Source organism: Primulina eburnea, chromosome 1, assembly GCF_022965805.1.
Source record: "Primulina eburnea isolate SZY01 chromosome 1, ASM2296580v1, whole genome shotgun sequence".
Classification (NCBI taxonomy): Eukaryota; Viridiplantae; Streptophyta; class Magnoliopsida; order Lamiales; family Gesneriaceae; genus Primulina; species Primulina eburnea.
The window spans coordinates 64,615,105-64,628,271 of NC_133101.1; the positions used below are offsets into that span (position 1 = coordinate 64,615,105).

The following is a 13,167-nucleotide window of genomic DNA, read 5'->3' on the forward strand; positions in this document are numbered from 1 at the left end:
CCCTCCGGCGCCTATTCAAGTGGTTATATCTTCTTGGGTGCAGATCATTCCAGCTACTCGGGGAGAAAAGCTTCTGATCCAGACATCTTGCTCTTATTTCCTTCACTATATTGATATATAGCAGATCCGATAGAGCAATCGACTCGGCTCATCCATTTCGTCCGGATCACATCACTATTCTAATTGGGGTTGTATTTTCACAAGGAAAATCAGAAAATCTCAATGAATCTTAATCACCATCCCGTACAAAAATATCCAAATTTCACAAAAAAAATAATGAAATGCAATAAATAATAATCATAAAATAATTCTTCAGTGGCTCAATGTTTGCGTTCAAAAGCAAGGGAAAACAAGATTTTTGTATAAGTTATGATTTATTAAATTTTCAAAGTTTTATTTCCGTGCTCTAATTTTTTATTTCCGTTATTTTTGTCTAATAGCTAACGTGACACTTAATAAGTTTACAATTTCCGATGTTAAATTAAATAAAAATAAAAAAAATTAAAAGTTACTATACGTATCGAACGAAACCCAAAATTGAGCAAAAGTCTACAAAAGCACATCTGATGGTGTTTTCTCGGCTAGAGCCAAAGATGAAAGAACCGATGAAAATACAAGCGAGGAATGCAATCGGAAGAAATATGGTTGGGATATATATGCTCTGTTCAGGAAGTCGTCTAGTTTTGCTAACGAAGGAGAGCCGAAGCCCACATCATCTACAAGCACATCCTCCAGTTCATCAACCTTACTTTTGAGATCAAGCGTAGCACCGAACGCGGCCGCCCCGACGCACGTCGCTAGTAGATATCCTTTTTAATTTCCTTATCCAACTTCATATATCAGAATTGATGACTGCAATAAGGTTGAGACCATTAATTAGTAGTAGCAACCACGTACCTGTGCATGCATGGAAACCAAATTAACATGTATAAATAATTAATGACCATGCATGTATATATAATTATATATAACTAAAGGGCTGTTGTTTGATGAATCATGAATAACCTGTAGGAATAAATATCATTGAAGTGAACTGTGGTCCTGGAGTCGATTTCTTCGGAGTCGGAAGCCATGACACTCAGGGACACTATTAGAGAGGCCAGAGTGACGAGTCAAATAATCAAAGCTACTGTAGGTATCAAGACGCCGCTTGAGGTTGGGTCTGACCCTCAATCTGATCGATTGAAGCCAGATCTAGTAGTCTCGGCCTGAGCTGTCGTCGCGGGCTGCGTTGTTTCAGACATTATCATAAATCTTTTGAAATTCTTCTGAGAGGACTTGGTATGTATGTAATTGTCCATGGTCACATGCATTAAAAAGTCCGAATTACACAAAGCAAAAGTTGAATTACCTATAGATAACTATCTGTTGTCATTTTTGAAGTCTATAAAAGCAAGAAAATTTGTCTTTAAAAACTTTTGGTATCTCAGCTTTCTTTTAGACCAATTATTTGCTCTGGAGCTTCTCATTGGCATTTCCAAAGCACGAAGTTTTGAAAATTAGAACATTATGGAATAGTTTGGTACATGAGATAAGGAATGATTGATAAATAATCTTCATTATACTTGATAAATATTTTTTAGAAGGATAAAATATCTCTTCTATTATGTGTGATAATTTTTATTTAAGGATAAAATACACTACAAATGACTTAATTACTCTCAATTTATAAATGATTTGTATAAATCTATGCTAGTAATAGAAATTAAAATCAAATAAATATTTTTATTTATTTTTATATATTATATAATATAATAATTATATAAATGAATTCGAGATAATTATATAATAATTTTTATAAATCTTAATAAAATTATTAGTATTACCCGATTAATATTAAAAGTTGATATTTGACTTAACTCACAAAATCAAGGGCTCAATTATCATATTATATAATATATAAAATTAGGTAAAAATAAATAAATCATACAAGCACTATCGACGTATGAATAAATAAAAAATATGAAATCAAGCAATAACTTTGAAATTATAAAATTTATTATGATAAGGTTAATTTTGTCATTATAATCTAATATATAAATTTAATCACTCTTATTAAAATCATATCAAACATTAAATATAGTATCCTACAGTCTTATTTATCCTTAACTTATCCTTATATTATATATCTCATGCTTATCCTATCATATGTACCAAACTATGCCGGTATTAAAGTTAAAATAGATTATTATTTTTTGGATCAAACTTATAATTTAAATCATTAATTCAAATCTTTCACGAAATCAAAACCATTATATCTACACAAGTTAAAATTGGACCATTTTAACAACATTTAAGCATCTGTTTATTCTTTTTACATCAACATTTAAGAATGATTTATAAGGTTAATTGACTCCGAACTCGAAAATCGTTGAAACCAAAGTATAGATAAAACTGTTGATCTTGACTTGTCGCTATTTCCTTTGACAACTTTGAACAAAAAAAGTGTCACAAAATGTTCGAACAGCTTCGCTCGCATGGCATACATTTTAACTCGATCTATGGATTAAATTCAAGCACTGTTGCCCATCAGCTCTCTCAACATGGCCACAACTTGCAACATATTAGGCCGTTTGGACGGAAAATCATCGACACATTGCATTGTTATCTCCAAATACTTCACCATCTCCTTAACTTCTTCGACCTCGGATTCTTCGTGACTACCTTTAGTGACGGACAACATTTCCGTGTTTATAACCTCCATACCTTTGCCTTCTCTCACCTTAGTTTTCACCCACCCCACCAAATTTGTGTCACCAAAATCCTCCTTATCGGTTGGCCTTTTTCCTGTCAGGAGTTCCAAAAGGATGACTCCGAACGAATAAACGTCACCCTTTGCTGTGCAACGGAAGCTCTGGTAGTACTCAGGGGGCACGTATCCAGGCGTCCCGGCTAGCGTGCTGACGCTTAAATGCGTGTCAAGAGCACTTATAAGCCTAGCCATTCCGAAGTCCGATACCCTTGCCTCCATTTCACGGTCTAGTAGAACGTTGCTCGATTTCATATCCCGATGAATGATGTGAGGAATGCAATTGTGGTGAAGGAAACATAGCCCTTTGGCTGCACCTCTGGCAATCTTTTTCCTCTCATCCCAAGTTAGAACCTTCTTTTGACCATATCTTGGCTTCCCATGAAGCATTTCCTCGAGGCTTCCGTATTCCATGAATTCATATACTAGAAGTCGTTCTTCGCCGATTTTGCAGTACCCCAAAAGTGGGACGAGATTTTTGTGTTTGATCTTGCCTAGTGTCTCCATTTCGGCAATGAATTCTCGGTCGCCTTGGCAGCTTAACCGTATGAGTTTCTTGATGGCTACACTTGATCCATCCTTCAATGTAGCTTTGAAAACTTCACCGAATCCTCCAGACCCGACGAGGCTAGCGGCTGAGAATCCATTCGTAGCCTCAATCAGCTGTGAGAATTTGAGTTTCCTCAGTTCCCTCTGAAAAGTTGCAACATTGATACTCAGTGGCTCTTTCTCCTTCTCAATTTTCCATGTCGTGGTGGCATGCGATGCTTGTAAACTTCCTAGCATTCTGGCTCCCTCGACCTCCTTGCGCCTCGCACGAATCACTATTGCCCACACGATCAATATGCAGACAGAAGCGAGTGATATAAGGATTCCCATTACAATGTTGTTAGCCCAAGAGGCGCCAGCAGATTTACGTCTCTCTTCATCATTTCCTGATGGATTCTCGGAAGCCTGGTTGTCAGTGTATTGGCACTCCGGCAATGGAACCCCACATAGACCTGGATTATTTGCATATTGAGTTGCTGGAAGTGTACTAAGCTGTCCTCTCGATGGTATTTGCCCTGTTAACTCATTGTTGGAGAGATCGATTTGTACCAAGAAAGAAAGATTCGAAAACGAGTCGGGAATGTGTCCTTGAAGTCTGTTGTTTGATGCATCAAAAACTCCAAGATTCTTCAGCTGCCCTAGAGATGCCGGTATTTCTCCTGATAATTGGTTGTGGGACAAAACAAGAACTTGCAAGGCTAACATTTCACCGAATTCATCGGGGATTTTTCCTCTGAGCTGATTATACGAAAGATCAAGATATTCTACTGTCTGGTACCGAGTGAAAAGACTCAAAACTGGACCAGAATACAACCTAGTAAAGTCACAACTTCTCAATGATGGAACCTGTAGCAGTCTTTCAGGACGAATGCCTGAGAATTCAAGCAATCCTCCAACTCCTCTACACGAATTCCCTACATTTCGCACAAACACAAGTGTGTTTCCTGAAAGGATTCCAGTCAACGCCTTTGCTCCAATCTGCCTGCCAAGTGGAGGTGGGATTACACCACCAAGCTGATTACTGTTAAAATCTAGCCAAATTAAGCTGCTACAATTTGCTAACTCTTTCGGGATCAAACCAGTCAAGCTATTGTTTGCAAGTTGTAGAACAGCTAGCCTTGATAAAAACCCAAATTCTCGTGGAATCTCACCGCTGAGTCCATTGCTAGTTAGGGATATCCATTCTATATTAGTACAGTTGAACAATTCAGTTGGGATCTTGCCACTTAAATGGTTGTTGTTCAATATAAGATTCTTGAGTTTCTTACATTTGCCCAACTCTGCTGGTACATGTCCTTCCAAGCTGTTGTACCAGGCTATCAGCTGCTCAAGATTCTCAAGATTCCCGAGCTCTTTAGGCACCGATCCATTAATGTAATTTATGCTAAAATCAATGATCTTTAGTTGTGAACACTGAGATAACTGAGGTGGGATTTGTCCGGAAAGTGAATTATCTGGTGCTCTCAGCTCTTCAAGTGAGGCAGCCCCCGGACATAAATCCGGTGGAATATTCCCAGAAAGCAGGTTTGAGCTGAAATCAACTACTCTTAATTTCTTGCAAAATGAAATGGAAGAGGGAAATTCTCCACTGATCATATTGTTGCTGAGTAATAGAGTCTCCAGAGATCCTAAACTCTCAAGCATTGAATCAGGGAACGATCCGGTCAAGTTGTTGTTGGTCATATCAAGAACTTGAAGCCAAGAACATGATGAAAGTGATGCAGGGATCGAACCAGTAATGTTGTTATTTGAAAGTTTAAGTTCCAAAAGTGAATTACATATACCGCCTAATTCGCTTGGGATCCACCCTGTGAGATGGTTGTGAGAAAGATCAAGCCTTTGCAAGTTCTTCAGAGAACCAAAAGCTGAAGGGATTTCCCCGTTGAGCGAATTTTCCGTAAAAATAAGCTCATTAAGATTTGTGCAATTCGAAAATGAGGCTGGAAGGGAACCCAAGATTTGGTTTCCGGACCAGTCAAGACTCAACAAAGAGTTGCAGCCTTCGATTTTCAATCCCGCTATCGAGCCTGTGATGTTGTTATATGACAGATCAAGAAACTGCAACTTATCAATGTGCAAGAACAGATTTTCCGGCAAGAAACCAGTTATATTATTGAATGCAAGATTCACATATTCAAGATTAGGACAATTTGCGAAGAAATTTTCAGCAATATGACCTGAAACTGTTACTTTATTAACAAACAGGAAACAGAGGAATGAATAGGGAAGATGAAGTGAGATTATTCTTACTTCAGAAATGTTTACAACCTTGTACTCATTATATAGAGCTGAAAATGGATAATAACAAACAACAAATAACTCCTACAAAAAAGGAACGTTCACTACCAGACTTCCAAAAAGACTTGGTAAACATGGACTTGGTAAAATAAACAAACTAACATTAAACAGAGAACTAAAGAAAACAAACTTGAACTATTAAAAACCTTGACTTCAACAATCCCTCCCTTAAACTAGAAGTTGTTAAACTTCAGTTTATATGTAGTAAGCCAACTCCAGCCTTCAAACATGGTTTCCCAAAGTGCAGACTCCAAGTAGCTTTCTCAGCTTCAGAATGGAACTAGTTTAAGGGGCTTAGTTAAAACATCAGCAATTTGATCATCACTCCTGCAGTAAACAAGATCAATTACTCCTTCCTTCACTAGATCTCTCAGATAGTGATATTTCACATCAATATGCTTGCTTCTTCCATGAAGAACAGGATTTTTAGAAAGCTTGATTGCAGAGATGTTGTCACAATAGATTATAACAGGTCCTTGTTGCTTGAAATTCATCTCTTCGAGTAAATTTTTTAACCATACAGCTTGGCTAGCACAAGAAGTTGCACCTATGAATTCTGCTTCTGTAGTTGATAAAGTGACGATTGGCTGTTTCTTTGAAGACCAAGAAACAGCTCCTGATCCTAGCATGAAAGCATATCCCGAGGTGCTCTTCCTATCATTCAAATCTCCAGCATAATCACTATCAGCAAAAGCAAGCAGATCTGATTTTTCTCCTGTCTTGTAGAACAACCCAAATTCAGAAGTACCTTGCAAGTATCTTAAGATCCTCTTGGCAGCTAGAAGATGCATTTCTGTTGGACTTTCCATATATCTACTAATGAGACTTACAGAATACATAATGTCTGGCCTTGTTGCTGTTAAGTACATTAAACTCCCCACAATTTGCCTGTAGATTGTGCTGTCAACTCTTTTTCCTTCATAATCTCTAGTTAACTTTAGACCAAACTCTGTTGGTGTGCTTGCTGCATTACAATACTTCATTCGAAACCTGTCTAGAATTTCTTGGATGTATTTCTTTTGAGAAACAAAAATCCCATCAACAGATTGTACTACTTCAAAGCCAAGAAAGTAGTGCAATTTTCCGAGATCGGACATATCAAATTCATCCATCATAGACTCTTTGAATTTGGCAAACATGTTGCTATCATTTCCAGTGAAGATAAGATCGTCAACATATAAACACACAACAAGTATCCTACCCCCATTCCTAATTTTAATAAAAAGTGTATGCTCATATGGACATTTTCGAAAACCTTCTCTCAAAAAATAAGCTTCAATTCGACTATACCAAGCCCTTGGAGCTTGTTTTAATCCATATAAAGCTTTTTTCAATTTATACACTTTGTGTTCATTTTCAGTTTTAATATAACCAAGGGGTTGATCAATAAATACCTCTTCTTTCAACTCTCCATTCAAGAAAGCCGATTTCACATCCAATTGAAATAAAGGCCATGAATTTTGTGCAGCTAATGCGATCATCAACCTGATTGTATCATGCCTTGCAACAGGAGCAAAAACTTCTTTATAATCGACACCATATTCTTGCTTGTAGCCCTTCGCTACTAGACGTGCTTTAAACTTGTCAACTTCGCCATTCTCTTTTAGCTTCGTCTTATACACCCATTTTACGCCAATGGTCTTTTGCCCTTTTGGAAGCTCCATTAACTCCCAAGTGTTATTTTTCTCTATGGCTGCAATTTCAGCATCCATTGCATTTCTCCATTTTGATTCTTTAACTGCATCTTCAAAAATTACTGGATCACAATCTGAAAATAAAGCAAAATGAGTGAGTGGATCCTCATTATTGCTAATTCCTTGTACTTCATAATCCTCCATCCATGCAGGCCTTCTTCTAATGCGTTGAGACCGTGAACTACTAGCTGTATCAGTTTGTTCACTTGATAATATGCCATTAGTTTCATCCGGTTGACTTTGTGGGGTGGATGGAGTCAAATCTGCTGATTGTTGTTCCTCCTGTTCATCAAACTCACTTAGAAGTTTTTGTCCCACTTGATTGTCTTGCCATGTCCAGAATCTGTCTTCATCAAAAATGACATCACGACTAATAACAATTTTTTTTGTGATTGGATTATATAACCTGTATGCTTTTGACTGATCACTAATGCCAAGAAAAATGCATTTTTCTCCTTTATCATCAAGCTTTTTCCTCTTCTGATCTGGAATATGAGCATATGCTATGCATCCAAATATTTTGAAGTGATTTACATCAGGTTTGCGTCCATTCCAAGCTTCTTCAGGTGTCATATTTTTAACAGCAAGTGTAGGACTTCTATTCAAAATGTGACTGCTCCAGTTGACTGCCTCAGGCCAGAAATTTTTTGGAACACCACTCTTAGTCAAAAGACTTCGCACCATATTCAGAATTGTGCGATTTTTTCTTTCACAAACACCATTTTGTTGAGGAGTATAAGCTGCTGTAACTTGTCTCTTGATGCCATGCATTTCACAAAAATTTGCAAATTCTTGTGAGTTGTATTCTCCACCTTGATCTGTGCGAAGAACTTTAATTGGGCTGCCAACTTCTTTCTCAACGAACACTTTATAATTTTTGAATGCTGAAAAAGCTTCGGATTTTTCTTGCAAAAAATATACCCATATTTTTCTTGTAAAGTCATCAATGAAAGTAATAAGATATCTTTTACCTCCATTTGACGATGGATTTATCGGCCCACAAATGTCGGAGTGAATCAACTCCAAAGGCTTCTTTGCTCTACAAGATTTCCCATGTGGAAATGGAATACGATGTTGTTTGCTAACAACACATTCTTCGCAAATCTGAGATGAAATTTCAATTTTAGGAAGACCTGACACCATATTTCTTTGTTGAAGTGTCTTGAGACCACCAAAATTTAGATGTCCATAGCGAAAATGCCACAGCCAAGTTTCATCCTTCAATCTTGCTGAAAAACATGAATTAGTTGTATTGTGAAGATACAAAGGAAACATTCGATTTGCTGTCATTTTTACTTGAGCAATTAAGCCCAACTTCCCATCTTCAATTTTGCAGATACCGTCTCTAATAGAAATTTCAAATCCTTTTTCTTGAAGCTGGCCAACACTAAGCAAGTTTGTTTTCAAATCTGGAACAAGAAGAACATTAGATATAGTGTGAGTAGTGTTATTTTTTGTTTGGATTGTTACCTTTCCTATTCCCATTACAGAAACTTTGGAATCGTCACCGAACTTCACACTATCTCTAAATGTTTCATTCAACTCCGAAAATGCAGACTTGTCTCCACACATATGGTTGCTGCAACCTGTATCCAAATACCACATGTTACTGTGAGTTTCTTCCTTGGCTTGACAAACCATCAACAAGGACACTTCATCATCCTTTTCTGCAAAGTGAGAATTTTCATGTCCTTTGGATAAATTGGTTGTGCATTCTGATTTGTAATGCCCAAACTCATGACATCTGTAACACTCTACATTGGATTTGTCTACCGTTTTTGATCTATAGGTGGTTGATTGGTGACCACCACGTCCTCTTCCTCTTCCTCTTCCTCTTCCTTGTGAATCATGAGCATAATTATCTTTAGCTCCTTGTTGTGAGTTTCTGCGATCATTATTGCTTCTTCCTCTGCCTCTTCCTCGATCATATTTATGAAAATTTAAAGGATGTTTGTTTGTTGTAGCTTGTAAAACTTGCTCTTCTTTTTCTTGCTGAGCCATTTTTTGTTCATGAACCAACAGTGAGCCTTGCAATTCATCAATGGAAAGGACATCGAGATCTTTTGACTCCTCAATTGAACAAACAACATAATTAAATTTCGGTGTCATCGATCGAAGAATCTTCTCGATGACTGCTACATCTTCTATCTTTTCTCCATGGACACGCATCTTGTTGACAATGGCCATTGTTCTTGAGAAAAAATCAGAAATTGACTCTCCAGACTTCATGCGAAATGTTTCGAACTCCGTGCGAAGTGTTTGAAGCAGTTGCCTTCTTGCTTTATTTGATCCTTGATATTTTCTTTTCATCGAATCCCAAATTTGCTTGGAAGTTTCTTTGCTAAGAATAGTTTCCAAGATGGACCGATCAATGGCTTGGAAAAGATAATTCTTTGCCTTCAAGTCCTTCAGCTTCAGCGCTTCTAACTCCGTCCTTTGCGCTTCTGAAAGCATAACATCAGCAGCTGGTTCTGATACACCAGAATCCACAACATGCCAATATTCTTTGGACCTCAAGAAGTTCTCCATTAACATGCTCCAATGATCATAATGACCATCAAACCGTGGAATAGCCGGTTGAACAAATGTTGTGTCTGATGCCATTTGTTATTTCTATTATTCCACTCCACTTGTGTGGCTCTGATACCACTGTTACTTTATTAACAAACAGGAAACAGAGGAATGAATAGGGAAGATGAAGTGAGATTTATTTCTTACTTCAGAAATGTTTACAACCTTGTACTCATTATATAGAGCTGAAAATGGATAATAACAAACAACAAATAACTCCTACAAAAAAGGAACGTTCACTACCAGACTTCCAAAAAGACTTGGTAAACATGGACTTGGTAAAATAAACAAACTAACATTAAACAGAGAACTAAAGAAAACAAACTTGAACTATTAAAAACCTTGACTTCAACAGAAACACCAGCAAAAGACAGCTCAAGTTGCTTCAAACCATAAGGGATTTGTACCAAAGACGAGGTGGCATTTATCGACAGAGAATTAGCAGAAAGGTTAAGTGAGATCAACATATCTAACGAAGAGAAGGGATAGAAAGAAACTTGGCCAACAAGGGACGATTGAGCGAGATCAACAGCTGATACTCTCCCAAGAGTGCAAGCGATCCCATGCCATTTACATGGATCTTTATTAAGTTGCCAATCTACAAGAACCCCACTTGGATCCTTTGCAATCATCTTCTTGAAAGATAAGAGAGCCGAAGCATCGGTCCTGATCGACTTAGCCTGTGCTTGTTCTCCTGCCATAGCCAAAACAAGAAACACCATAAAACAAAGAGTTGTTTGAACCATCATAATTCTCACCTCCATTGATGGAGTTGAGCCAAGATTCCAGAAGGAAAATTTTTCGTGTGTGCAAATGTGTGTCAGTCTGTGAGAAATAGTGGTGAATATGATGATGATGATGATACAATTCCTTTTGACTTTACAAAAAGGACTTGTTCCTCGTAATGAGTGTGATTTTATATGGAGAAAAGGGAGGGAACGTGGAATGGAATGTGGACAATAAGAAATAACAGGAGGAATTTGTAATCAAGTCTTGGTGGGGGTAAAGGCCGTCTAAGTGAGAATTTGATTCATTTCCAGGTAAAGTTTTACTTTATATATATGGAACATAATATTGGAGCAGAACTGATATTCAAAAAGGTAACTTAGTTGGACTTGGACCTCTTTCAGGCTGACCTAATTTCTTAGTCATTTAATAATGTAAAAAATAATTTCAAATTTATATAGTAAATTTCAGACATCATTAGTCTTTATGAAGTATTGTTCACAAATTAATACTATGCATGCACTAAACTAAACGAGCCAACTTTTAAAGGCAATTTTTTTAAGAAATTTTTTTTTAGATAGGCCTTTAATTAATTTTAGCAATATTTGATGATTTAAAAATTTCAAAGACAACAAAAGAATAAAGGGTAATTTACGTTCGTTTCTCCTACACTTTATCGTTTTGACATTCATCTTCCTTAAATGTTATAATTTTTATACTTATAAAATAAGTGAATGTAAGAGATAAATGTAAAGAGTAGATATCTTGTGAGACGATTTCACGAATCTTATCTGTGAGACGGGTTAACCCTACCGATATTCACAATAAAATGTAATACTCTTAATATAAAAATTAAAAATCTCAAACTCTCAAAATTTACCAAACTACACACTTTATAATATTTTTCTCTCTACTCAATTGTGATTTTCTTCACAAATGAGAGATCTATTTATAGGAACTCTTTACAAATAATCCAAAAATAAAAGTACATCATTACCTACATCATCACACACTAATTTTCAATATTTACAATTCAAATATTCAACATTCAAATATTCAATATACACATTTTAAATATTATTTTTCAACAATTATCAACTTTTTATACAATATATATATATATATATATATATATATATATATGTGTGTGTATATATATATATATATATCTCCTCAAGTGTGAAATATACTGTAGGAGGTTATTTAAAAAAAAAATAGATGGCCGATGTTAGATTAAAAAACACACCTTATATTTGTTTAATAATTGGGGTTCGTTTCAAAACAAAGTCTATAAAAAAAATTTATTTTTCAGTGAATTAATTATCAGCCAATTAATATAATTTTTTAAAATATGATATTGTCTCACGGATCTTTGTTCTTGAGACGAACCAATTATGTTCATATTTACAATAATAATTAATATTTTTAATATAAAAATTAATGATTCAAATAGAATATACATCTTATGTCATCTCATAAAATTTTTTATGAATTTTTATACATTGATTTATTTCACAAAGTAAGTGCAAACATGGACGAGTCGCATCCTTCACTACAAAAAAACGGATGGATTAGCGACGGTTTTTCTGGCACCGTCGCTAACTTTGCGACGGTTTTGTAAAACCCGTCGCTACATAGCAACGGGTTACAAGCAAACCGTCGCCAAATAAAATAAGCGACGGTTTACAAAAAAACCGTTGCTTATTTAGCCACGGTTTTCGAAAAACCGTTGCTTATTTAGCCACGGTTTTCGAAAAACAGTCGCTTTTTTAGCTACGACTTACTAAAAATCGTCGTTTTTTTAGCCACGGTTTATTCAACCGTCGTAATCTATTGCGACGGATAGAAGTATACCGTCGCTTTTTCAAAACAAGCGACAGTTTACTAAAATTGTCGCTTTATTTAGCGACGGTTTAACGTCAACCGTCGCCGAGATGTGCGACAGTATAATACAACCCGTCGCAATATACAGCAGTTAAATATAAACCGTCTTAATATAGCGACGGTTAAATATACACCGTCGCCGATCTACATCGGCGACGGTTTTTTGATAACCCGTCCCTATATTAAGACGGTTATACTTCTTTCTGTCGCAACTTGCAACGGTTTTATCTTAGACCGTCGCTATGATTCTATATATACCGAGGTTCTCGAACATTTTTCTTAAGCGATTTTCACCAATCTCTGGTAGTAACCAAACTCTATAAATTTTTCGAAGTTCGGTTTTTTTTTTGTACTAACTATTTGTTATTTATTTTATAGATTTGCTACTCGGTGCAATTTCCAACGTTACGTGGAAGCATGCATATCTTCGCGCAACATCAGGTTTTAAAAATTTTTTTCCTACAAGAAATTGAATACATGATTTTAATTTTTACGTATTACGTACTTTATTTGTGTAAATTTAATACATTAATTTTTGCTTAAATTTAATAGCTTCGCGGTGCACGACTCTCGTTACGTACCGTCGCTATATTAAGCGGTGGGTTTTTAAAAAAACCGCTGATTAATATAACTGACGGTTTTACTTATACCGTCGCTAAATATAGCGATAGGTGTTCACAAACCGTCGCGTATTTT

The 13,167-nt window shown here is 36.2% G+C and overlaps 1 protein-coding gene across 1 annotated transcript; it reads right to left on the minus strand.

Moving 5' to 3' along the window:
- Positions 1 to 2,359: 2,359 nt before the first annotated feature.
- On the minus strand, positions 2,360 to 10,712 carry LOC140842050 (serine/threonine-protein kinase BRI1-like 2). The gene is made up of 3 exons (XM_073209862.1): positions 10,221 to 10,712; positions 6,113 to 6,119; positions 2,360 to 5,475 (listed from the first exon to the last, which is right to left on the minus strand). Exons 1-3 carry the CDS (start codon positions 10,623 to 10,625, stop codon positions 2,513 to 2,515), a joined length of 3,375 nt encoding a protein of 1,124 aa, XP_073065963.1. The 5' UTR covers positions 10,626 to 10,712; the 3' UTR covers positions 2,360 to 2,512.
- Positions 10,713 to 13,167: the final 2,455 nt, after the last annotated feature.

Coding starts and splice junctions, on each gene's coding strand:
- LOC140842050 (XM_073209862.1), bottom strand. CDS start 10,625: ATGGAGGTGAGAATTATGATGGTTCAAACAACTCTTTGTTTTATGGTG.